Source organism: Hermetia illucens, chromosome 2 (genome assembly GCF_905115235.1).
Source record: "Hermetia illucens chromosome 2, iHerIll2.2.curated.20191125, whole genome shotgun sequence".
NCBI classification, from domain to species: Eukaryota; Metazoa; Arthropoda; class Insecta; order Diptera; family Stratiomyidae; genus Hermetia; species Hermetia illucens.
Genome location: NC_051850.1, coordinates 27,221,135 through 27,246,077, shown reverse-complemented (window position 1 = coordinate 27,246,077; position 24,943 = coordinate 27,221,135). Strand labels below are relative to the sequence as shown.

At 40.6% G+C, this 24,943-nt stretch overlaps 3 protein-coding genes across 5 annotated transcripts in view; 1 reads left to right on the top strand and 2 right to left on the bottom strand.

Moving 5' to 3' along the window:
• LOC119647597 (protein Exd1 homolog) overlaps positions 1-10,163 on the bottom strand; it is a 20,175-nt gene extending 10,012 nt beyond the window's left edge. Inside the window, exon 1 of one of the 2 annotated variants that reach the window (XM_038048621.1) lies at positions 10,028-10,163. The gene's annotated coding sequence lies outside the window, so the exon portion shown is untranslated. Of the gene's footprint in view, positions 1-4,165; positions 4,304-10,027 lie in introns of those variants that run through there. The other variant, XM_038048623.1, reaches the window with a different exon arrangement.
• LOC119647599 (vacuolar ATPase assembly integral membrane protein VMA21 homolog) lies at positions 4,080-4,766 on the bottom strand. The gene is made up of 2 exons (XM_038048625.1): positions 4,541-4,766; positions 4,080-4,485 (listed from the first exon to the last, which is right to left on the bottom strand). The coding sequence occupies exons 1-2, from the start codon at positions 4,586-4,588 to the stop codon at positions 4,222-4,224; spliced, it is 312 nt and encodes a 103-aa protein (XP_037904553.1). The 5' UTR covers positions 4,589-4,766; the 3' UTR covers positions 4,080-4,221.
• Positions 9,457-24,943, top strand: LOC119647596. 2 transcript variants are annotated; one of them, XM_038048617.1, is made up of 3 exons: positions 9,460-10,668; positions 22,677-22,892; positions 24,374-24,943. In XM_038048617.1, the coding sequence occupies exons 1-3, from the start codon at positions 10,017-10,019 to the stop codon at positions 24,751-24,753; spliced, it is 1,248 nt and encodes a 415-aa protein (XP_037904545.1). In that variant the 5' UTR covers positions 9,460-10,016; the 3' UTR covers positions 24,754-24,943. The 2 variants fall into 2 exon arrangements, with proteins under 2 accessions (XP_037904546.1, XP_037904545.1); XM_038048618.1 differs by lacking the exon at positions 22,677-22,892 and having other exon boundaries at positions 9,457-10,668.

Here is a 24,943-nt window from a genome sequence, read left to right as displayed (position 1 = left end):
TCTAGATCTGTACCGTTTAGTTAACCGTAGGGTCACCTCGTACAGAGTGTGGCTACCACCGCTCACTAACAGTCTTGGTAGACGAAAGATGAAGATCAGAAACTAAATCCCAGATAAATATATAAGGACTGCGAAGATTGCTATCTTGTACAGTAAGAGCTTTGACTCTATGGTGAGGCGCTGCGAGCACAAAATTTCTCTTAAGCTACATATATATCAATTTTTGACCAGAAATTTTCCTTCCCCTCCATAGTATGCGCCATTTTATACCCCAGGGCAAAGTGTCGTAATGGTTGGTTAAATTCCTGCACTTGCTCCATAGACGCTACGTGGAGCCATACATTATGCAGCGGAGCATGGGTCAGGCTAAGGTGGAGTATTTGTTTCTCGTTGGGCAGTTCAGATCTGCTTTATTGCTGAAATAATGACTGCGACAATTTCGACTTTGATGGCGAATTTATTTCCATTATTCATTTGAATTTTTCAGAAGTAACTCTTATCGGAGCAAACTGCTAATTATAAGGTTACCTTGTTGAATTATTGGCTTCTCAGCCATCAGACGCTGCCTCACCTCTGCCCTGGGGCGGATTTACGCTGAATATAATTCGTATCCTTGTTATGGTTTAGGAATTATAAAAGTGAGCGTACGGCACCTGCAAGCCGCTTCGGTCACACTATTCTCAGGGCAGAGGTGATGTATCGTCTGATGAATTGCCTCTACCCCGGTACGAAACCGTAGCCTCTTTTCATAATTATGATTTTTCCCAACTCTATGGACCACATCCCGAAAGGACATTACAAACATTATAAGACCTGGCTGACTGCTCATCAATGAAGGTAAGGACTTGAGAGCTCAGTTAATCGCTGCATTACTATGATTAAGTTCGAGGAGCGTGGCAAAGTTCACTATGAAAAAGGCACTCTATCATCGTGTTAGCCAATGCAACAATGCTCTCGCTACCCTATACCGCCTCACGGAAAAACTTGCAGGTGGTTGTCTTTCGAAAACTCTGTCGTATATCATCCAGTGAAGTTTCAGCTCTTGTAGAAGATATGGCAAGCCACTGTAGTATGTGAATATGGACAGAAGCGAAATTATCTTTTTCATTAGCGGACTCAAGCGGAATAACCTTGCTGGCCTTGATGGTCTGTCTGCGGAACTTTTCGTGCGGACCCTGCAGTCTCAGCGGAGCGGCCACTTCCGAAGTCATTCCCAGTAAATTCAAGAGATGGGTGGTCGTCAAGATTCCGAAAAAAAGATACCCGTCTTGAATTTTAAACTAGAGGAATTTTTGCGTACTTCTTACTGTCGGAAAGACAATTACTAGAGTAAACCTGGAACGCGTCAAACAACAACTGAAAGTGAAAGGTTGATTCACTCTGGATGCTCCTGCACCGCCCATATTAACACCCTTCGGATCATTGTGGAATTAACTTCATCTTGAAAAAGCTATTATAATGCTATATTGATAAAAAATCTCAGAAGAGTTTAAACTCCAAAGTAGAGCTCGCCAGGGTTGTATTTTGTCACCGACTTTTTCTCCTCGTTATCGGTCAGTGCTGCCTTGCGGAGGGGGCACGGAGGTGCTTAATGAAAATGCACATTTTCTTAAACACTTCGACTATGCTAATAATACAGGGTGCGGCAGCATAACTTCCTTTTTTAAAATTCGCGCCACTCAGTTAGTTGATGTCATAGCGGAGCGCTAGTGGTCTCGTTCAAGAAGGGATACTGTAAAGTTTTGTCCCGACACGGTTCAGTCGCCATCATGCGTTGGAATAGTGAGGAGCGTGCCTTTGCCGTTGAGGTTTACTTTTCAAGCGAATGTTCGGTTATTGCAACACAGCCTGCATTTCGGAATCGCTTTAATTTAGCCTCGTTGGCTCCCGTCCCAGACCGCAAATCAATTGTTACATGGGTCACTACATTCAGACAAACTGCAAGTGCGACAAAAGGAAGAACTGGAGTCCCTCGGCGCGTTAGATCACCTGAGAACATTGAAGCAGTGAGAGCGTCAATGTTGCGATCGCCACGGCGTTCTGCGCGCAAACACGCATCTGCCCTTGGACTATCCGATCGTTCTGTGAATTCTTCGTGATGATCTTCATTTTCATCCCTATAAGATGGCGATAGTGCAGGAGCTTTCAGAACGTGACTTCAATTCTCGGATGAACGCGTGTGAGCTTCTTCTTGATGTCGTTCCCGAGGGTGTTATTGTTTTTTTTAGCGATGAAGCCCATTTTCATTTGTGTGGGTCGGTTAATAAACAAAACATGCGCTACTGGGCTGACACCAACCCTCGAGAATTGCATCAAAAGCCATTGCATTCACCCAAAGTCACAGCGTGGTGTGCAATTTCCTCAGCTGGAATTATTGGTTTCTAGTTTTTTGAGGAAAATTAGGTTACAGTGACAGTGAATTCGGACCGGTATGTACACATGCTACAGAATTTTTTTTTTTCCCACGGCTACAAAATTTGAATTTGGGGGACACTTGGTTCCAACAAGACGGTGCAACAGCACACACTTCAAGAGCATCGATGGCTGTTTTGAGGGAACACTTTCCAGAGCGCCTTATCTCAATTAGAGGCGATTTGGAATGGCCGGCACGCTCTCCCGATCTGTCCCCTTGTGATTTTTTTCTATGGGGTTTTTTGAAATCCCGTGTTTATGTGAACCGTCCAAGAACCTTACAAGATTTGAAGACCAACATCCAAGAAGAAATTGTCAACATAACACCTGCTATGCTAACAAGAGTCATGACAAACGCCAGAAATCGCTTTACGCAATGTATGGAGAATGGGGGACGTCACCTAACAGATTTGATCTTCAAAACAATGTAAATAAAAACTTTAGACATGTACCTACATTGTAAAAAATAAATAAATATTTTCCGATGCATACAATAGTTTTTGTTGAGTTTTGAAAAAAGGAAGTTATACTGTCGCACCCTGTGTATGCTTCCTTCCATGTTGAGTCATGGACCTTGGCGAAATAACTCTGGATTTAGAGAAGTCAAGATCCTCAGTCAAACGGGTCATTCTTATTTGGATTAATGGGGAGAATATTAAGAACATGGAATGGTTTCTGCATCTAACGTTCTATGCTCTCCATGTATCTTAGCATCAGCATCAAGTTCGGGCTGTTCCGTGTCAATGTTCTTTCTGCGCTGCTATATGGGAATAACAAATGGAAAGTGACTACCACTGTTATTCGAAAGCATCAAGATGTGATCAAAACATGTCTGCTTGGAGTTATCGGGATACGAATGAAGAACTTTCCGACGTAAGGCCGTTTTGATGAGAAGGCGAAGTGACAGCGTCTAAATCATATATTGAGGAAGGGTGACAACTCCATTGCAGGTTCTGTCATGCAACGAAACTGACCATTTCAGAATGGTCGACGAGTGGATCGCCTTAGATCTACGTAGAAGAGAATAACGAAGGAAGTATGCAAACTTCTCGGAAAGTTGAACGCACAACGGTTGCGCGTAGGTTGCCTGATGCGCTAATTGTAATGGAACATTGGGAGGATTGTCTAGGTTCATGGTCCAAACTGAAATCTAAAACTAAAAGACACGGAGACTCTCCCTCGTTACTTTACCAAGAAAATTGGAACTAAATGTAAAAGGATTTTAATTACATATTTCGATTTGGGAGATACGATTTCGTAGGTAATTAGAGAGGCTAAATTTCTGACTTCAATTCAATCGGGGGGCATCAATTATATTTAAGTTATGACCATGCAGGGAAAAATATTGCAATGACACTAAAATGATAATTACATTAACACAAAGAAAGAAAATATGAAAATGAATGGAGTATTCCTTATGCTAGGGCCTTTGGACGAAAGCCAAAGCATGTTCTTGCTTGGAACTTAGTGCTACTAAATGTCGCACGAATTTGAGGTAGTTTACTCATACTTTTTGAAAGAGTGCAATTAGAAAAGGGCGACGTGCTACAACGGGGGTGCAATCTGCATCTATTATTCTCAACTGAATGTGCCACATCCATCACTCGAAACGGCAGACGTTAGTTACCGTGGGAAAACAAACTTGTAAGTGAAAACACAGTACAGGGTTTAATGACAAACACATTCGTTTTATGAAAGTTTCATACAATCGACATAAAAACGACTTTATTATATCATTTTGCAAATTATTTACCTACGTGTAAACCGAAACTAACCCTTAATCTATAATGACTTTAAATGTTACAAGTTTTAGTCCTGCTTCTTGTCCACATCCGCTTGATCGTCCGCACTGTCTTCCGCCGCGAAATAGGCGCGATAAATGTATATCCCGAGAGCAACATGCAATGCAATCACTGCACACATCGCCGAACTAATGTTCGAGGAGATTGGATTCATATTTAGGAGACTATCACATATTGCATTTTTAACCGTAAAAAAGGTTATAACGGGCAAAATTATGATGAGTAAACAGTAAAACAAAACGACTTTGAACGAGTTGTAGTCCTTTTTGGCCTGTGGAAATGGGAACCCATTAGAATCGCTAATACGAAGACTGTCAAGAGCTTACAGTGGTCCGCTGACTGCTGGTTGGCTTGTTCAGCGATTTTTTACCCATATTCAGCGAATTGCAATGTCACACCATAGAACTTACACGGAAATAAGTACTTTTGTAGTTCGCGCGGGTGACAAATTCAACGATATTGGGCAGGTTGTACTACTGCAAAGAAAACACCCGAGTCGGTAGCTGACAGTCACATGTCACGGACCGGTGAGAGATGCACTTACTTGAGGAGAACTGTGATGCTCAAACTGTATTGTTGTCTGGTGGGAACATCGCAGTTTGCGCAAGGTGGTTGTGTTGAAATTATTAATTTGAAAAGTGAGGGGATCGCCTCGTATCATATTTAGTCATTTTTATCGCCTACCAGATAAATATAAGATGTAGGATATAGGATCAACATAAACATAAGATAACAGAAAAATACTGCAGATGATTGGATATATTCAAAGGAAAAGATCCATATTTGAAATTCGTAGGTGAATTCTCGGTGTCGGGCTGTTCAATATAATGCCTGATTGCAAGGTCCTACTAAAGAGGTTTCTGCAGACGGGCAACCTAGAAATTCGGAATGTTAAGATAGATTTTTCTATGGCAAAATGTTTATTGACTAACGACCAAACATACAACTGGTTTCTGAAAATTTGCCTGAAACTCTAAAAGGTCATATTAAAGACTCTTGTATTGAAGAAAAAGCTGCTGACAACTAATGCTAATATCGTGAGCGAAACTCCATGTGGAAAAGTCAAGAGCTAGATCTCTTTATTACGGTAGAGATTTAAAATAGGCCTGGCATTCCCCTGCATACAACCTGAACTTAATATAAACCAGTACCGCCATGGTACTCCGAGGCTCTGATTGTAGTCACCAATTCATTCTGCACCAAAAGAAAGCCGTAAGTTTATGCTTATACTTCAGGTACGCATGATCCTTTATTTTCAATTAATTCCAATTAGGAAACTAGCTACTAATTCTCAGGCTAAATCTATTCATCCCCATCAAAGTAACTTCCATCTGGCGCAGTCACATCTCACATATTGGACTTACTCCAATGCTTTTCAAATTCATGAAAAAGTCCAGAAAGTCTTCGCTTCAAAGAAGACTTTACTATCAACTAAGAACTATACCCACGATCAATTTTCCTTAAGTTTTCGGGAAAGCCAAAAGCTATGTTGCGACGAATATGGTGGCTGCGGACCGATATGAGGCAAAGTTACTCAAAGTAAGGCTTAATCAAACCTGTTATCACTCTGTCTTGGAGCTGAACAATAACACTAGTAATCGTTGGTACGACAATCCAATTGAACTTGGACCTTGGAGTAGGTTAGAGCACTTCTTTCAAGACCATAACGATACCCTGTATTGAGCATTGTGCACGCCCATGATTGTTACCCTGATTTTCATGATGATTTCATGCACAACTCAGTCGATTTGTATCTGACATAACGTCACAATGCCACCAGTGAGGTTTGAACCGCGATCATTTACTGTGACAGCCTTGCGCTCTAACTACTGAGCCGTCCGGAAACAGAGGCCCAATAGGCATTGAGAAAAAGCCATATTTTAAAGGTTAGTTTCGTCTGAAGTGTAACGAAAGAAAACCCAGCTATTGAACAGTAATAAGAAGATTCTATCGTTTTGAAAACAATTTTATAGAAAAATACCTTTGCAAAAAGTATCAAAAATGATTTTTCCCAGAAAGTAGATTCATTTAGCATACACACAAAGTGAAATTTTTAAGCATACCACAATAGATGATTTCCGTTTGACGTTCACAACGCTCGCGAGCCTCGCGAAGCGTATCGTTTGAGGCACAGTTAGATACTAGACAGCTACCACACTCCCCCTTGCCCCTCAAGGGGGGAAATCAGTGCGAGTACGCACGATTTCAAATTGTTTTGCCGTTGAGCATATCTCGCTTATGCGAAAATCCGATCATCTGTGTTTAACATACCGCCCGGACTTGCCAATGTATTGGTGAGATCGGTAAGTTTTTGCTTATGCATAAGTGAATATGTGAAACAACTCTTTGCTATATGAGTGAACACGGCAGTAGTTCCAGAATAGCAAAAGCTTACCGATCTCTCTCTTACCAATATGATTTGACGAAGATTATGCCTTTTCCTTGTTTAGCGTCTCTGATGTGTACAGATAAGCTTCTGCAGCCCATTCGCAAGTGGCGTCATTTTAGTGTGGGTACTGCCTATAGTAGATCTACCGTGGTTTGAGGTTTATGTCAAACCGTGAGCGTTCTTCGCAAACGTCAGTTTTCGATTGCACTTCGCTCGCGACGACCCATGTCCTTGGTGAGTCATTAGTTCAGAAACATTGAGACGAAATGTCAAATCAGGAATTAACTTTTTTCGATACCCAAAAGGACGCGATTCTTGAGATAGTCGTGACATCAAATTACATGATATACAAAATAGATTCACATGTATTTCCTAAATAATCAATAATAATAATGATCGTTGGTGCAGCAATCCAATTGGCCTTGAAGTATGTTAAAGACGACGGTACACTACAGGATAGCCTGTAGTAGGCAATGTGGTCAGCATTGTACTGACGCAAGATTATTACCCTGATTTGACTCTGGTACTCATTCACAACTGAGTCGACTGGTATCCGGCATCAAATCAAGATACAAATACCACTGCCACCAGTGAGACTTGAATCGTGGCCTTCCGTATGACAGCTTTGTGGTCTAACCACTCAGCTATCGATTGCAGTGTACATGACATAGGACAGTAACGACATCAACAAAAGAAGTTAGTTGCTTTTGGGGATGAGAATCCTCATTCAGTAATACAATTGGTATACCTACCTAAAGCCTTTTACTACTAATTGGTATGAAGCTAACCTGGCATTTTTGTTAGTAATTTTCCACAAACAAGGTCCGTAGTCAAAATAATCTTTTATGATTACTTCTATCCGAGGAACATCGATGCTGCATTTGTAGACAGGCATTTCAACGCCTGGAAAGATTTCAATCAAACCCAATCCTTTATATAATATTTCATGTCTGAAAATTAGCGGGATTAGCGAAGAAAACTTTCTTTACTAAACCCAGTTATTGCCGACTTTTATAAATGTTACACGCCGTAAATAGTGATAACAGCCTTTTCGACACAAAGCGAAGAATAGTCTTCTACACTGGTCACTAGAGGTAAAGTTATATTACAAATTATTACGGACATCACCTTTCATTACCCCAATCTCATATATGGTACTATAAAGTCGTCATCAAATATTAACACTCGGCAGCCGATATTGCCGAATAATACGTCATCACTAGAGTCATTTGTCCTGCATTTACTATCTTAATAGCGTAAAGCATGGAAGAGTAGAAAAAAAAGTTCCCATATACGATATTAGACAGTATAATATTTTCACATGCAAAGGACTGCACTTAAAAGTTGTCTTTGCCTGGTGTCCGGATAGCTGAGTGGTTAGAGCCCAAGGCTGTCGTACAGAAGGTCCTGGTTCAAATCTTACTGGTGATAGTGAAATTTGTATCGTAATTTGGCGTCGGATACCAGTCGACTCAGCTGTGAATGGGTACTTGAGTCAAATCAGGGTAATGACCTCGGGCGAGCGCAATGCTGTCCACATTGCCTCCTACAGTCTACCCTGTAGTGTAACGTTGCGGTCCTGAATGAAGTGTTCTAACACAGTTCAAGGTCCTGATCCAATTGGATTTTTCTTGGTATAATTAAAAGTTTTTTTTTATCACACACAAAATCGAAATCATCATGTCACACCAATCACAGCCGAGAGAAGATTCAAAAGCAGAGAATTTTCTAGCGCAAAGGCAGCCAAAAGAATAGACAATCATAACAACAATAGATTCGCAAGCGATACTCTTCGACAGCATCGACGCGGCGCTCGACAACTGCTGCCGCCACTTATGCTATGAAAAGTGATGATGTTTAATGATGTTAGGTAATGCGGTAATGTTGTAAAGCTTGCACGTTGGATGATGGTATTATAATATTACACTTTAAGATATCACTTTTGCGGTATTATATACATCACCTACCCATCTCTAATAGTCACTTCCAATATTGTTTCACCGGACGAAAAAATCCGTCCAAGCTGAACTTTTTTAGTATCTCAGATTGATATATATCAGAATATGTATATGGAACATATTCTATGAAAGGTTCCTTAGCATGTGGTAAATTTACACAAAAGGAAATTTAGATTTGCCACAATTTTGTTTATAGTAGTAAAATCAAAGGACAATTTAAGGCCCAATTCTGGAACTATATTATCGCTTATAGTTATGCCAGGCTTTATACTTCTACGATAAATTTATAAGAGGTTTTCTGATAAATTTCTAAAATATAGTAATGTACAATTACTACCTTTATTAGAACAGATATCGAAATGGGATGTATTTTGAGGCCTAGATCTCATTCATTTACATCACTCCAATTGTTTGATTGGATTTGTTTTGAAAATGAACCTTCGACAGCGAAAGTTAAGCCAATTCCAAAAGGTACTAATGGAGTCTTTTAGATCAATGGCGCACTTGGTTAACCTTGAAAAAAATACTCCCACTTTGAGTATATATATATGAGTGGCTATTCAGAGAAGGACTCTTTTCTAAGTCAAGACGAAATCATTAACACTTGCTACATTTAGAAGATTTCATAGACGATAGTTCATAGTTCTCACCAAATTCTGAGTAAATTGGATGTGAAATGCAGACATACAGATAATCATTTATTCATTTTACTGCACAAAACCTTGAGGAATTTGCTCTACTTCCTAGCTGTACCTTGCATTCCTACTTGTCTCGCTAACGCTTATATGCAGTTATGCACAACTTGCTGGCAAGACTTGTTATACAAACGATAGATTGTTTACATTACTCGACTGTGGTGGATTCCCCTTTGACGTTGACATAACCGTCTTCGGTGAGCAATTCGATGTTTGCGCGCGGCGCGGAGGAACGAAACGAATGCAGCGGCCACCACTGGACACCGCTCACCGTCCGTAGCACTTCGACCGTTCAAGCAAGCGATTTGTTTTAGGAGATGATCGAAGCTTTGCCCCGCTCGGCGTTAACAATTCAGTATCACGTTCGCGGCCGATTTCAATTAGAGCGCATCCTTCGTTCTGTTCAAACGTTTTTCTAATTATTTCGCTGCGGACGGACGTAAAAGTGCGTAGTCGACGCAAATCGATCAACGAAAACAATTCATTCTGAGTGCGTTCAGCAGGTCGAGTGCGGTAGTTACGGTTGGTATTTGTGAGGTTTCCAAAACCGCTTAGTCGACAACCAAGAAAAAGAATTCGAACCTGGATCCGGTACAAAAGCGGCGAGTGCTAGAAAATTTCCATCGCTTGACGTGAAACGACTGTCGCGGTATCTGGTGTGGGAGTGAGTGAGACGTGCACAAGGCCGCACGCACAGGCGGGAAAGGAAGAGGCGATCCGATTTGTTCTGTTGCAGCTAGACTGGTAGCGTGCGCGCGCTATGGTACTTACCAACTTCGAGTGCTGGGCACATGGAGGCTCGGACAATTTGTCGGTGAATGGGTTGATCGAGCGGCGCGGGAACTCCGTTGACTTGTTCAACCCGGCGGTCCTGCAGCAGTCGTGCAACGGCGTCTCGAATGGGGGCGACGTACACGCTAGCGTCCAGGAGCACGTGAAGAATGTTTCGCACCTGTCGTCAAACGGCTACTACGGCTTCGTCGCATGCACTGTTGATGACAACAGAGCATTGCAGGACGATATTTCGAAAACAACTGGCGGCAACAACAATGACGTCAACAAACAACACGAACTGTATGCAGCGAGTGCAACAATAGCGACGACAACCGGCGATGACACAATGGACACGATGGATGTTGAGCAACATCACATGGCAGCGGGTGCTGGAAGCCAGGGGCTGGGAAGGGGGTGTGGTGGCATCGAGGTGGATTCGATGTTCTTGCGGCGCGAACCGGCTTTGGCGGCAACATCGCTTGTTGTGCAGCAAAGTAATAGCAATAACGGTTTTGGCTCGGATCGCAGAAAACGACTTTTGGTGAGAGACGAGAGAATGCTTGGAATGGGGGCAGAGTCGGGAGCTGTGAAAAGATTTCGACACGACATTGGCAATCGCGAGTTTCATTCAGTCAGAGGTAATTAATTTCATGACGTTGGGACTAATGGCTGATGATTTACAGTGGACGTTGTAAGTCTTAAGTCTCATACACTAAGTTTCTTCATAATTCACGCCACTCTGGCGTTGATGATTTATAAATACTTATTATTACCTGAAAATATACACCAGAAACTAGGTTTTCTCAAGATCGTAATAGATCAAATTAACTCCATTTATCCCACTACGGACAAGCTTGCAATTGTTTTGGTTGTCCAGTAATGGAAATATGTGGTAATTTATTTCCTTAATAGGATAACCAAATGAACTGGTTATTGGCCTGAAAATGCATTATGAATTTCCAGGAGCCAATATGTGCACATCTAAAATGAGACAGGACTCGTTTTCAGAAAAGACCAAACCCAAAAATTTTAGAAAAAATCAAGATGCGCTTAATAATAGTATATTATCAACTTTTTGGAAATGAAATATCCCGTTTGCTGGAAATCCGTCTATTAATATCAACGTTATGGCAGTTCGAATAAATTAATTTGACGCGAATTTACTGCATCTTTAATAATAATGGTTGGCGCAACAATCCAATTGGATCAGAGCCTTGAAGTGTGTTAGAGCGCTTTATTCAAGACCGTAACGGTACACTACAGGATTACAGTACCCTGTAGGAGGCAATGTGGTCAGCATTGCGCTCGCCCGAGATTATTACCCTGATTTCACTCAGGTACTCATTTACAGCTGAGTCGACTGGTATCCGATGTCAAATCACGATATAATTTCCATTGCCACCAGTGAGATTTTAGCCACGACTTTCCGTACGACAGCCTTGCGCTCTAATCATTCAGCTATCCGGACGGTGCATTTTTATTCATGCAAATAGGATGTTGAGGTCATAATTACGGAATAGGAATGACAATTATTCCGTTAATTATGACCTCAACATCCTATTTGCATATTAAAGTTCCATTTATGAAGAATTTACTTCTTTCCAGTCTCTTCTTCACATTTACTAATAATGTTGAACTTCTAGCATATGTTGACTATTTTCAATACAGTGCTTCTCAGATGAATTATTTGTGAAAATGCCTCTTTAAAAAGTAGAGCGTAATTGATTTTCTAACTCTGCACACACAGAACTGTCATGCATTCATCGTTTCTCACATTTTCTTGTTCTTCAACCTTTGTCTCGTTCACAAGCGGGGTCGGTTCGTCATGATCGATGGCACCATTTTATTTTATCAAAGGCCTGATCTGGATTTAGTCGTGAGCCCTTCAAATCACCATTCTGCGTATCAAGTCACGGTTATTTCGGTCGGATTTTTGATCACTTACCATCAGACCAATCTTGGCAAGATTGGCAAGATCTTTAGCACAAATTACATGACCATACCATCGAAGACGCCTGTCGCAATTTTTCCACGTTTGGTGTAACCGCATATCGATCGCGGATATCCTCATTTCGGATGTGATCGAGGCGTGTCACGCCATTGGTCTAACACAACATCTTCGTCTTCATTACCGCAACATGCAGTTTATTGTCTTTTATAGTCGGCCGATACTCAGAACCATTAGGGCGACAGGACGGTTGACATTGCCATAAATCTTATGTTTGAGACGTCTGTTGATACGTCGATCACAAACAACATCGAATTGTTCTTAATGAGTAGAATTTAGCTATCCCAGTAAAAGTGAACGCTTAACGGATGATGCTCAAGGTCGAGATTAGGTACTTATGTAATCTTGTAGCGGTATTTAAATAATGTAATAGGTCCGTAATCGGTAGAAAAGTTGTAAAAAATGAAAAAAAAAAATGTTCATTATTTGTCGTGTAACTTTTTCGAAAAAAATCTCAAAAGTTGATCGAAATTAATACCAAATTTAATTGAATTCCAGTTAATTCGCCCCATTAAAACAAAAATCGTAAAAAATAAGTCTTCTAATGTGGTTTCCCCCCTTAAAGTTAGAAGTGTTCGGTTGAGTTTCCTTTGTATTGTACTTGTTTTGTTGGTTGCGTTGCTTCATCAATGGCTATTGTTAGAAATTTTTCCCTCATTGACAATTTTTTGTCCTTAGACGCATTAATAACGCTAGATCCGCCTTCGCTGCTTTGCCTGATATCTGGAAATGCTGTTATCTCAACACTAAGATCAAGTCATTATATGAGAATAGCGCATGGAACTGTTACGCAAAAGCTCCAAGCCTTCGTGAATATTTGTCTGAGATATATTATCGGGGTCCGTTGCCCTACTATTTCGACAAAAGAACTTAGCGCACAGGCCAGCAATTCGCGAGCCGTATGATCAGAAGCCAAAAATAGCACATTTAGAAGATGTGAGATTGTTGGGGTGGGGCGGTGAATGGCAACCAATATACAAAGTCTCACAAAATTCATCACGATTTTGCTGTTAATGGGAACTGTTACTAAAAACTCAAAAACCTTTTGATATTTTTTTAAAATTTTCAATACATTCATTTTTAATTTAAAAAAATACTAGTATTTATGTAAGACACCAACGTATTCAGTTTTGTTACTTTACATTAGGTGGAAAAAGTAAAGCTGCTATTTTGTATGCACTCGTCTGACATCTAGTAGGTCCTGGATTCTCATACTAAAACTAGGTTTTCATTCTAAAATGTTAGATATTGCCTTCTGTTTCTAGTTAAGTCTAAAATTGATAGACCAGTAGCTTCAAACTATAATTTTATTTTATTATGTATATATATATTTCGGGAGCAACTTACTCCCTTCATCAGTACAAAGCTACCTAGCTTTACAAAGCTTAGCTTTGTACTGATGAAGGGAGTAAGTTGCTCCCGAAATATATATATACATAATAAAATAAAATTGTAGTTTGGAGTAAGCTACTGGTCTATCAATTTTAGATTTTCATTGTTATGTTCCATGCATCCTGCACATTTGGCCACTATTTGGTTAGTATCCTAGACTCCTAAGTGATCGGCCATTTCAAAACACCCCGAGGGAGGGAAGCCAGTTTTGCGTTTTTGTTCCGCACGCCAAAAGCCATTTGGGGGTTGATTTTGCTGTGCGCTGCGGATCATTGTTCTGTTGAAAGACAGCATCCAAACAAATGATCCCGTAGGATCTTAATATAAGAGTCCGCTGTCATTTTTCCTTCCACCTTCTCCAATCTCGCAGCTCCTTTTCTTGCCATACATTTTCATCCCATAATTGACTCTCATGTAAACTTCATTGTGGGCTCTACGTTTCCCTGGACAATTCCCCTACACCCGTTCGTTGCCATCCGATTCAAAACGCTTTATAATGGTCCCATCTGACCATACAGCCTTCGCTCAGTTTTTTTTAGCCAAGGTTTTATATTCCTCTGCAAACGCCAATTGCAACTTCTGGTGTCTCTATGTTAGCAAGGATTTCTTAACTGTTGTGCACCAGACCAGCATTTCAAAGTGTTCGTCGAAACAGTTTTTTTATTTCCAGTCTCTTTGTGTTGAAGGCTATGGCGTACTTTTACTGCATTTCGGTATTTATCGCTTCTTATATACTCCTTACAAGCTCCTGCACCGACACTCGACTAAGAATTCTCTTGCGGTTTGTCTCATTTTTTACAGGCAAATCGGAATTTTTTTTGGCGGATTTGGTTTACCACCAAAACAGAGATTCCAACCTCCAATAAAATTTGCCAATGCGTTTCGCCACTACGCAGAATATCCTCAGTTTCCTTGCAAATGTTTTAAGTTAAGGCATCGTTCCCTTATTCAATGCCTAACGACGATAAAAAGCGTCTTAATGGTCAATTTTAAGTTTATTGCATGTCTTACCCTTATATTAATGGAATATTTTTAATTTGACACCTTTTTACAAATCGAACATGGCTGCCAACCACCCGTCTTTACTCCACAGGAGAAACTCACAAGATTGTGCACATAATCCAAAATTAATATATCATTAGGTCTAGCTGAACTCATCACTATCAAACACTAAGTAACAAAAACATGAAATGCTATTTGTAGATTTGTACACATTGAAGCTACTACATTAAAATCGTAACTAATTCGATCGTGATCAATTTTGTGAGTCACTGAATATATATTATATCTCGGTAAATTTAATATCGCTGGTAACGTCTGAATTGGCCACTATTAGAAAACTTCTGTCTAATGATATTGATATGTAAATAATTAAAAAAAAACTATGAACTCAACTATGGTATTGCTAAATTAATATATAACGATGACGTCATACACATCACACAGTGTAGTCAATTCACATAGAAAGGAAAACTTTCGCATAGTACTTAGATTTCTCTCGATCTTTTGAGAATTAAGCCTTAAATTGTCCCTTATACAGGTGCCAAATTTTGTACTTCCAGAATGAACTTAAGGGGTGTTTTCAGGTAAATTTCTAAAATATGGTAACATACCATTATTGATTTTATTTGTGTAGATATCGGAACGAGATGTATTTTGAGGCCTAGAATTTGCATATATGATTCGATTTTTTTAGGCTTTTCGGTTGGATAGGTTTTGAGAACGAAACCTGTTTCACATTTGAACCCTCACCTCCTATGTTTCACTCAGTATCAAAATTAGAAACAATTTTGAAAAATACTAATTGAGTCCTTTCATTTGATACTCCACATGGCTATATTTGGCGGAAAAAATCGACCGCTTTGACATGTATGGGGAGCTTCCTTAAATTTAGCAGAAAATGGTGCCACTTGCTATATGTGAGGGGATTCACAGACCATACCTTCTCACCGAATTTCGGGAAAATAGCTTCTCATGTTTTAGAATAAATCGGGTTAGATCGACAGATTTGAATAAGGTTTTGTTTCACACAAAAACTTGAAAACGAGTGTATTGTTGGTTGCGTTACTTTTTGCTTTCTTTTCATCAATAACTGCTGGTAAAAATTTCTTCTATCATTGACAATTTTTTTTTCACTTTCGTAATTCTCTCCAATCCACTCCGTTTTGCTCTATCGATTTTAAACCATTTTCATTTAGCAGTACTGGGAACGGGGAGTTTTTCTGGTCCTACTTCCCTAACTATTTAACCATTTCCAAAAAATCTTCGTTGGTGCAAAGTTGGATATCAGATTCAATTAATTCGATCATCTTCCGTATACTTTCATCAAAAACGTTCATGCACCCATTGTCATGTTAAGACTAAATGCCCAAATCCTTTCACTTTTTCTGTAATATCGTATGTCATGGATTTTATAATTTTACTGCATATACATGTTTATTTGGGCATAACCAAGAAGATCCCAGTCTTTTATTTTCATCAACGTTATATATGTATCGGATCAGAGTTCACTGCATTGAAAGTAATTATGTAGAGTAGCTAAAATGGTTTGATAGTTACACCTAAATGAAAATTTTACAAAGAAAATCGCATTATATCGAATCCGCGTTCTAAAGAGTCGCGTAAAGCGGGATATATCTATATAAATACTGATTGATTTTGTAACGACTTCCGACAATATTAGAAACTTCCTAGAGAGAATTGTGATAAAAAATTCCTGATAATCGCTAGCTTGTTGTAAGATCGGAGTAAACTACTAGAAGTATTTAAGCCTCTCAAAACTCTACTCTATTTCCAAGATCATCTTCTATTTTTAAGTTCAATGATTGTATACAATTATCCACACCTAAAAACTGATAAGATTGTTTATTGTGGCTCAAAATATCTGAATAGTTGTGGAAAATTCATTTCCCTGAACCCTTCGGTCAGTTATTATTTTCTGTTCATGTTTATGTAGAGCATATTGTACCGACATAATTTTTGTTATCATATTTTTTTTAAATAGATTGTGGTTCAGTTTCATTCGCATTACTCACAATGTGCCTATACCAGTGCGTAGCCGTTTAACCCTTTAACGACCACTGGTATGCATTTGCAAAACTTGTGTTAAAAAAATATTGCCGATCATGTATTTCACGTAGCCAACTTTATGAATCTTCCTGGGAATGAGGACATGCTTCAGTTACTTTTGAGGATTAATAATCCGTCGATTCTAGTTCAATGTTCATTAGCGCTCAGTTGAGTTTAATTGAAATTTTTGCGTGGAAAAATTCTTTCTTCGGTACATTTTTAGTACGAAACATTACTTTGATTAGTGTAGGTTATTATCGTGTCATTCTTATCTTAAATGTGATTTTAGCTGACATAATATTTACGTAATTAGTATGGAATTTGGGACAAGCGAATACAATTTCAACTCTAATAGATGTGTTTGTTATGAGAAAGAATAGTTGACCCGATGTCTGTAGCTTGCTCTGGCTAGAATTGAGCAATAGTACCCATCCCCCCCCCCCCTCCCGCTGGCGGGGGGGAAATCTGTTACCCGCTCATTCCCCTCTATGTTCCTATGCCAAGGATCCCTGAGGAGGGTGACCTTGAGCTTTCAGCGCTTCTCTGCACTGTTCCAACAGCCTGGAGAATGTCGTTGCTGAGTACAAGGCCTTGATGGCCGCTGTCGGTCAGAATAGCTATGTTACGCTTGAGGCTCGGATCATGCTCCAGCCATCGGCAGACAGTATCACCAATACTTCCGTTTGAAATACACTGACGAAACCTAGCAGACTATACGACTCGGATACACTGTGTGTATTCGAGAAAACCCCCGCACCGATTCCACAGACCATCTTTGATCCATCTGTAAAGAGTACTGTGTCATAACCTTGAAACATGCCGCCGGTCTTCCACTTCACCCTGTTTGAAAAGTCCACACCAAAGTTTCTCGTGAAGTTCAGCTTGCGTGTGGCATAGTCCGTGGGGGATGCGAAGATTTCCGGAGGTACTTCATCTAGGATGTTACTGCGGTCGTAGGACTTCGCTGCCCAGCATCCGGACTCACGTAGTCGGACGGCACTGCACACGTTGGTACTAACGTTGTTGAAAGCTCCCTCTATATCCAAGAAGGAAGCTAGGGTATACTGTTTGCATTGCAATGACGGTTCAACCGTGGCAATTACCTCGTGTAGAGCGGTTTCTGTGGATTTTTCTTTGTGGTAGGCATGCTGGGGTAGAGAAAAGCGTTCTCTCCATAATCGCCCTTAAGTGGATGTCCAAGACGCACTCTAGGGCTTTCGGCACGAAAGAGGTGAGGCTGATTGGTCGAAAGTCCTTCACGGACTCATGGTCGCACCTGCTCGCTTTCGGTATGAAAGCCAATCATGTGCGTCTCCAGGACTATGGTACGTATCTTAAAGAGCAGCACCGGTAAATCTCAACAAACCACGGTACAACCTTTTCCTGTTGCATCTGTAGGATAATTGGCATTATGCCACCTGAGCCCGGAATTTCATTTATATGCGAATAAGTTATTTATAGCCCAGTCGATATTCATCATCATCATCATCATCAACGGCGCAACAACCGGTATCCGGTCTAGGCCTGCCTTAATAAGGAACTCCAGACATCCCGGTTTTGCGCCGAGGTCCATCAATTCGATATCCCTAAAAGCTGTCTGGCGTCCTGGCCCACGCAATCGCTCCATCTTAGGCAGGGTCTGCCTCGTCTTCTTTTCCTACCATAGATATTGCCCTTATAGACTTTCCGGGTGGGATCATCTTCATCCATACGGATTAAGTGACCCGCCCACCGTAACCTATTGAGCCGGATTTTATCCACAACCGTACGGTCATGGTATCGCTCATAGATTTCGTCATTGTGTAGGCTACGGAATCGTCCATCCTCATGTAGGGGGCCAAAAATTCTTCGGAGGATTCTTCTCTCGAACGCGGCCAAGAGTTCGCAATTTTTCTTGCTAAGAACCCAAGTTTCCGAGGAATACATGAGGACTGGCAAGATCATAGTCTTGTACAGTAAGAGCTTTGACCCTATGGTGAGACGTTTCGAGCGGAACAGTCTTTGTAAGCTGAAGTAGGCTCTGTTGGCTGACAACAACCGTGCGCGGATTTCCTCATCGTAGTTGTTATCGGTTGTGATTTTCGACCCTAGATAGGAGAAATTGTCAACGGTCTCAAAGTTGTATTCCCCTATCCTTATTCTTGTTCGTGCTTGTGTTTGACCAGTGCGGTTTGATGTTGTTAGTTGATTCGTCTTCGGTGCTGACGTTGCCACCATGTATTTTGTCTTGCCTTCATTGATGTGCAGCCCAAGATCTCGCGCCGCCTGCTCGATCTGGATGAAGGCAGTTTGAACGTCTCGGGTGGTTCTTCCCATGATGTCGATATCGTCAGCATAGGCCAGTAGTTGGGTGGACTTGAAGAGGATCGTACCTCTTGCATTCACCTCAGCATCACGGATCACCTTCTCGAGGGCCAGGTTAAAGAGGACGCATGATAGCGCATCCCCTTGTCGTAGACCGTTGTTGATGTCGAATGGTCTTGAGAGTGATCCTGCTGCTTTTATCTGGCCTCGCACATTGGTCAGGGTCAGCCTAGTCAGTCTTATTAATTTCGTCGGGATACCGAATTCTCTCATGGCCGTGTACAGTTTTACCCTGGCTATGCTATCATAGGCGGCTTTAAAGTCGATGAACAGATGGTGCAACTGTTGTCCATATTCCAACAGTTTTTCCATCGCCTGCCGCAGAGAGAAAATCTGATCTGTTGCTGATTTGCCTGGAGTGAAGCCTCTTTGGTATGGGCCAATGATGTTCTGGGCGTATGGGGCTATCCGGCCTAGCAAGATAGTGGAGAATATCTTATAGATGGTACTCAGCAACGTGATACCTCTATAATTGCTGCACTGTGTGATATCTCCCTTTTTATGTATGAGACAGATTATGCCTCGCTGCCAATCGTCAGGCATTGATTCGCTGTCCCATACCTTGAGCACAAGTTGATGAACCACTTGGTGTAACTGGTCGCCTCCATATTTGACCAATTCGGCTGTAATTCCATCGGCTCCTGGCGACTTATGATTTTTTAGCCGATGAATTGCACGGACTGTTTCTCCTAAACTTGGTGGTGGCAGTATTTGTCCGTCGTCTTCAGTTGGTGGGACCTCCAACTCGCCGATGTTCTGGTTGTTCAGTAGCTCATCAAAGTACTCAACCCATCGCTCTAATATGCCCATTCTGTCGGAAATCAGATTTCCCTCTTTGTCTCGGCAGGATGAGCATCGAGGTGTATAAGGCTTCATCCTGCTGACTTGTTGGTAAAACTTCCGCGCCTGGTGCGGTTGCTCCCTGTACTTTTCTAGTTCACAGACTTGTTGGTTCTCCCAGGCTTCCTTTTTCCGTCTGTGAAGTCGCTTCTCCGCTCGACGGAGTTCGTGATAAGTCTCTGCGCGTGCCCGCGTTCTTTGAGAATGCAACATTACTCGGTATGCGGCATTCTTCCGTTCCGTTGCTAGCTTACATTCATCGTCAAACCAGCCGTTCCGACTCCTTTTGCGGCTGGGGCCAAGTATATTTGTGGCCGTATCCATGATAACGTTCTTCAGGTGGTTGTGAAGATCATTAGTTGATGCTTCATCTCCAGGTCCTCTATTGACTGCGGTTATTGCGGCATCCATTTCCCTCTTATAGGTGTCGCGGAGGGTTGTGTTGTGGATGGCTTCAGTGTTCACTCTCACCTGATTGTCAGAGGGGATTCTAGGTGGTATTGTTATTCGAGCTCGGAGCACCATGCCAACGAGATAGTGATCCGAGTCTATATTGGCCCCCCTATATGTTCTGACATTCATCAAGGCTGAGAGGTGGCGGCGTTCGATCAACACGTGGTCAATTTGGTTGAAAGTGGTCCCGTCTGGAGAGGCCCACGTATGTTTGTGGACCGCTTTCCGCGCAAACCAGGTACTTCCAACAACCATTTCGTGTGACCCTGCTAATTGAATAGTCCGCAGTCCGTTATCATTTGTTTTTTCGTGTAAGCTATGGGAGCCAACGTATCGCCTGAATACGGGCTCCTTCCCTACTTGGCTGTTGAAATCCCCAAGTATGATTTTGATATCATATCTGGGACAGGCTTCGAGGGCTCTTTCTACTGCCTCGTAGAAGGTATCCTTCTCCGACTCTGCAGTCTCCTCTGTAGGGGCGTGAACGTTTATGAGGCTTATATTTCTAAACTTGCCTCGCAAGCGCAGAGTGCATAGCCGTTCGCTTATACTTTCAAAGCCGATAACAGCAGGTTTCATTTTTTGGCTGACTAAGAAACCTACTCCGAGCACATGGTTTACTGGATGGCCGCTATAATATATGGTGTAGTGGCTCTTCTCCAGGAAACCGGTCCCTGTCCATCGCATCTCTTGCAACGCTGTTACATCAGCCCTATATTGGGACAGGGTATCGGCTAGCTGCTTATCAGCTTCATCTCTGTACAGGGAGCGCACGTTCCATGAGAAAATGCGCAAATCGTTGTTCCTTTGTCGTTGCCGGGTCCGTCGTTTTAATATCCGTCCTATCCGAGGCTCCTGTTGTGGCTTCGTAACGGTTGTTTTCCGTGTAGGGTTGTCAGCCCTACCCAACCCCCAACCTGGAGGACCAGTTGGTACAATTTGTCCCGTTTTTAGGCGCGGGAGACTCGCCTTCATCCTTCTCCGTCTGCAGCTTTTCGTTAAGAAAGAGCTCCCAGCGGTCACCACGTGGAGGTGGAGATAGGGTTTGGTAGTAGAGCTGTTGGTGTTGGTTCAGCAGGCATTTCCCAGGTTTTATGCTCCATCGTGGGTACCAATCCACGTTTCGCCCCGGGACCTATACTACCCTTTGACCGCCGATATTATCCTCGGTAATTATCGATTTGATAGTCTCACATGGCTACGATGGCCGCAAACCCTCCAAGCAAGGTTCTGATTCACAGTCTTGTTCGCTGGGCTCTTATGTTCTTCTAATCATCATATAATAGAAAGCGAACAATTTTGTCTGAGCTTACAAAACAGAGATACTGTCTGACAGTCCAAACCGAAACAGAGCGCTCATCACGAAGAATCAGCTGTTAATGGGCGGTTGATAAATATTCTATTTCAAATGCTTTATTCTACCAACAAGTGTTGGTTGCCTTTGCAAAAAAAAACACATGCTAGATACGCGTGGAGAAATTATTCTATTTACTCTTCCACAATGTACCAGCGCATATCACGGCGATTAACACTCAATTATGGTGGGAGCATAATAGTTCCTTAAGGACGAGGCAGTGGAACTTCTCTTAATAGAATAATAACACTCAATTTTTGGCCAAAAGGAGTGACTCCCCGATTACTTCCTATTTCTCAAATTAAGGATGGAGTCTTACATCAAGCAGGTATCTGTTTACATGCTTATTGTCTTAGCTTATTTTCAGTCCATGTTTTCCGCCGAGCTCAGTTAGAAGCTTTCTATTCTCTGCTCAAATTTTATGCATTTCCATGATATTCTCCATAAGGGCATATTAAACTCCATTGCCGTATGTTCAATAGCTTGATTAACAATTGTTTATTCTGTTTCCAAGGAGTTTCAGATTTCAGCACTCGGCTAATCATAGCTATTAGCTGATTTTATGTGCAGGGTAATCTATTTTTCATTAAGCAGCCACTTTTCTAGAATGATTCCATGATAATAATAAATAATGAGTTGGAGAGTTCTAGAACGCATGATCTAGCTCAGGTCAATAGTTAATATAATCGATCTATTCCTAATATAACTCAATCATCATTGGGATAGTGTTTAATTTCTGTTTTCGTTACCTTACGAATACTTCTTTGCGTCGTTTTGAATCAAATTAAGATGGGAATATTGTGTCTACTACGATACTATAGTATGTAAATAGACTACGTTACATCTTGCAACATTTTGACCTGATGCTGACGCGATTAAACACTAATTCTACTACCAACTATTTTTCAATGAGTTCTCAGTCTCACATGCTATTATAGAATTGATGCTTAGATTGTATCTGAGTGCAAAACAATCATGCGAACACGTGAATTAGCTCATTAGTTTGAGGAATGCACACCTCCCCCAAAAGCTTTTCAATTGAGCCACAAGCTCCAACGTGATATTTTTAGCTGTTTTAATTTAATCTGTCACAGTCATGGACTTGTTAAAAGTGTTGTATTTTTCCTTGTACTGATTTTTCTGTTGTTTTTGTCTCTCCGTTTCAGATGAAAACACAACAATGTACCCATCAGCAGTGCAGGCAGGGAAACAGTTTGTCATGGAGCAAGATGACGTTGCAGTCAATGTTTCCACGGAAAACCAAATGGTATTGAATTTCCCCGACCCGAATTTAGTTTACCAACAACATCATTCATACGGCCAATCCCAAATGCTACCGATGTCAGGTCATGTAATTGATCCACCGAAATCATTAAACAAAAGTAATACACGCAATAATAATAGATACATTGATATTAGTCGTTGCATGACATCGCACATGATATAAAAGCAGACAAAGTTGGAAAGAACCGTTTAGTATGTAGAAGAGAAAATATCTAATATATTGAACCACAATTTTAAGTACCTTGACTTCTTTGAATATTGTTAGAATTGCCACTAAAGTCGGCAGTTTAGTTTAGTAAAGTTTAATGGTTTGGAGTAACTCTCAGATTCTATTAGGATTAGAAAGAAATTGCAATAACAGCCCAAGTAATTGTTCGTGATGTCTTAGCCACATCGGGACTACATTTACAATGGCACATCTAAGCTTATGAGATGCAAAACATAACTCCTAATAATAATAATAATATTTATTTTTATGGGTAATGGGATTAGCAAGCTACTCTAGATAGGATTGTGTGTCGACAAACCAAGTATATTGTAAGGGAACGGCTACGGGTAGCTATACAAAAACAAGCATCATCGAATTCTACTAATGATTGATTTGCTCGAAATACTAAAAATATGTGTAAATGTTCGATTTTATCGATACTATTAAAAGTCGCAGCTTTATATATGTTTATAAAATTGAGCGAGTGTCTTTACAGATGGTCTCGAAATATATTAGGATATTTTTAAACATTCGGCCTGTTTTCTATCATTACTTACTCTGTGTGCCAAAAGCCAAAATCTTTTATACAGAGAATTATTTTCGATATGGTCTTAAAACAGTTTTGGTAATAAGCTGATTGCTTTCGTTTAAATATCAAAGTTGCAGGACAAATGTAGATGTCTAAAATGCATTCGGTTGATTACTAGTTTTCACTTTGAATCTTAGGCGCTTTCCATTTGTTTCCAGATTTAGAACTCAGATTTATATTGCAACCGCATAACAATAAACAAAGGAAATATTCAACCAAAGAGATTTAGGTACAACATTCTGAAATATTTACTGAGCGAAAACTGAGAAATACCGAGTAGACTAGCTCACTTTGTAGCGTGTACTTCCGCATAGTTTGAAGCAACGCTGGTTTCACCACCAGGTCAATGATTTATGAAAATGTGATATTTTGACATCAATTTATCACCTACGGAAAGTTGTTGAAATTCTTTCGGTTTTGAAAGTATCTACTCCCTCGCATTCTATATTGGCAAAACAGCACCTCGTTGCATGTTCATTTCTCATGGAAAATTTTCAAAATAGACCAAGTCAGAGAGCAAAGTTTTCGGTGAAAGCTCGAAAAGGCCGAACGCAACAGAAAGAACCGAAGTCTGCATCAACAGTTTGAGTGGGAGAATTATTAGGATGAATAAAAGACTCCAGCTTCTCAGTATTTATGGTATAAACAATTGAACCCCAATGTAACCTAGTTTGGAAAAACAATCAGCTTTTGAAGCCCCATTATTTTGCTTTATTCATTCAAACCTCCCTCACACTATGTTCTTATTGATGATTTTATTTTCATTCTTTTATCTCTTACAGGAAAACAAAATAGTACACATTCATTAGATATAGATCAAAACCATAGAAAACCTTTCACTGAAAATTCAGATGTGGGAAATTCTTGTAACATGTTACCGCCATCTAAAAAACGTGTTACATTTTATCATGTAAACGATAGGACATTCACGTACAATCAACTGCAAACGAATTTTTGTGGGGATGACACTAAAAATAAATTTCAGCATTTTGTAGACACAAATTTATCGAATACAACTGCAAACTGTAGTGTAGATGATCAAGTCCATAAATATCATAAAAATGACGACGATATATTGGAAAGTTTATTTTTATCTTTGCATGGCGGTAGTAATCGCCATGTGTGGCGCCATTTATCAAATTGTATTAATGATGAGATATAAAAATGGGAAGAAATCTATTTGCGTAATTAACAACTGCACTCTGTAATGTAGCGATTAGATGTTCTGGATTATTGTAGTTTTAATAAATTTCAGGTTATCGAAACCGGATGAATACGCTTTCATGTTTATTGTGAATTTTTTGTATTTTAGTAAGTAATTTCTATCAGAAATAAAGTATATATTTTTCTTA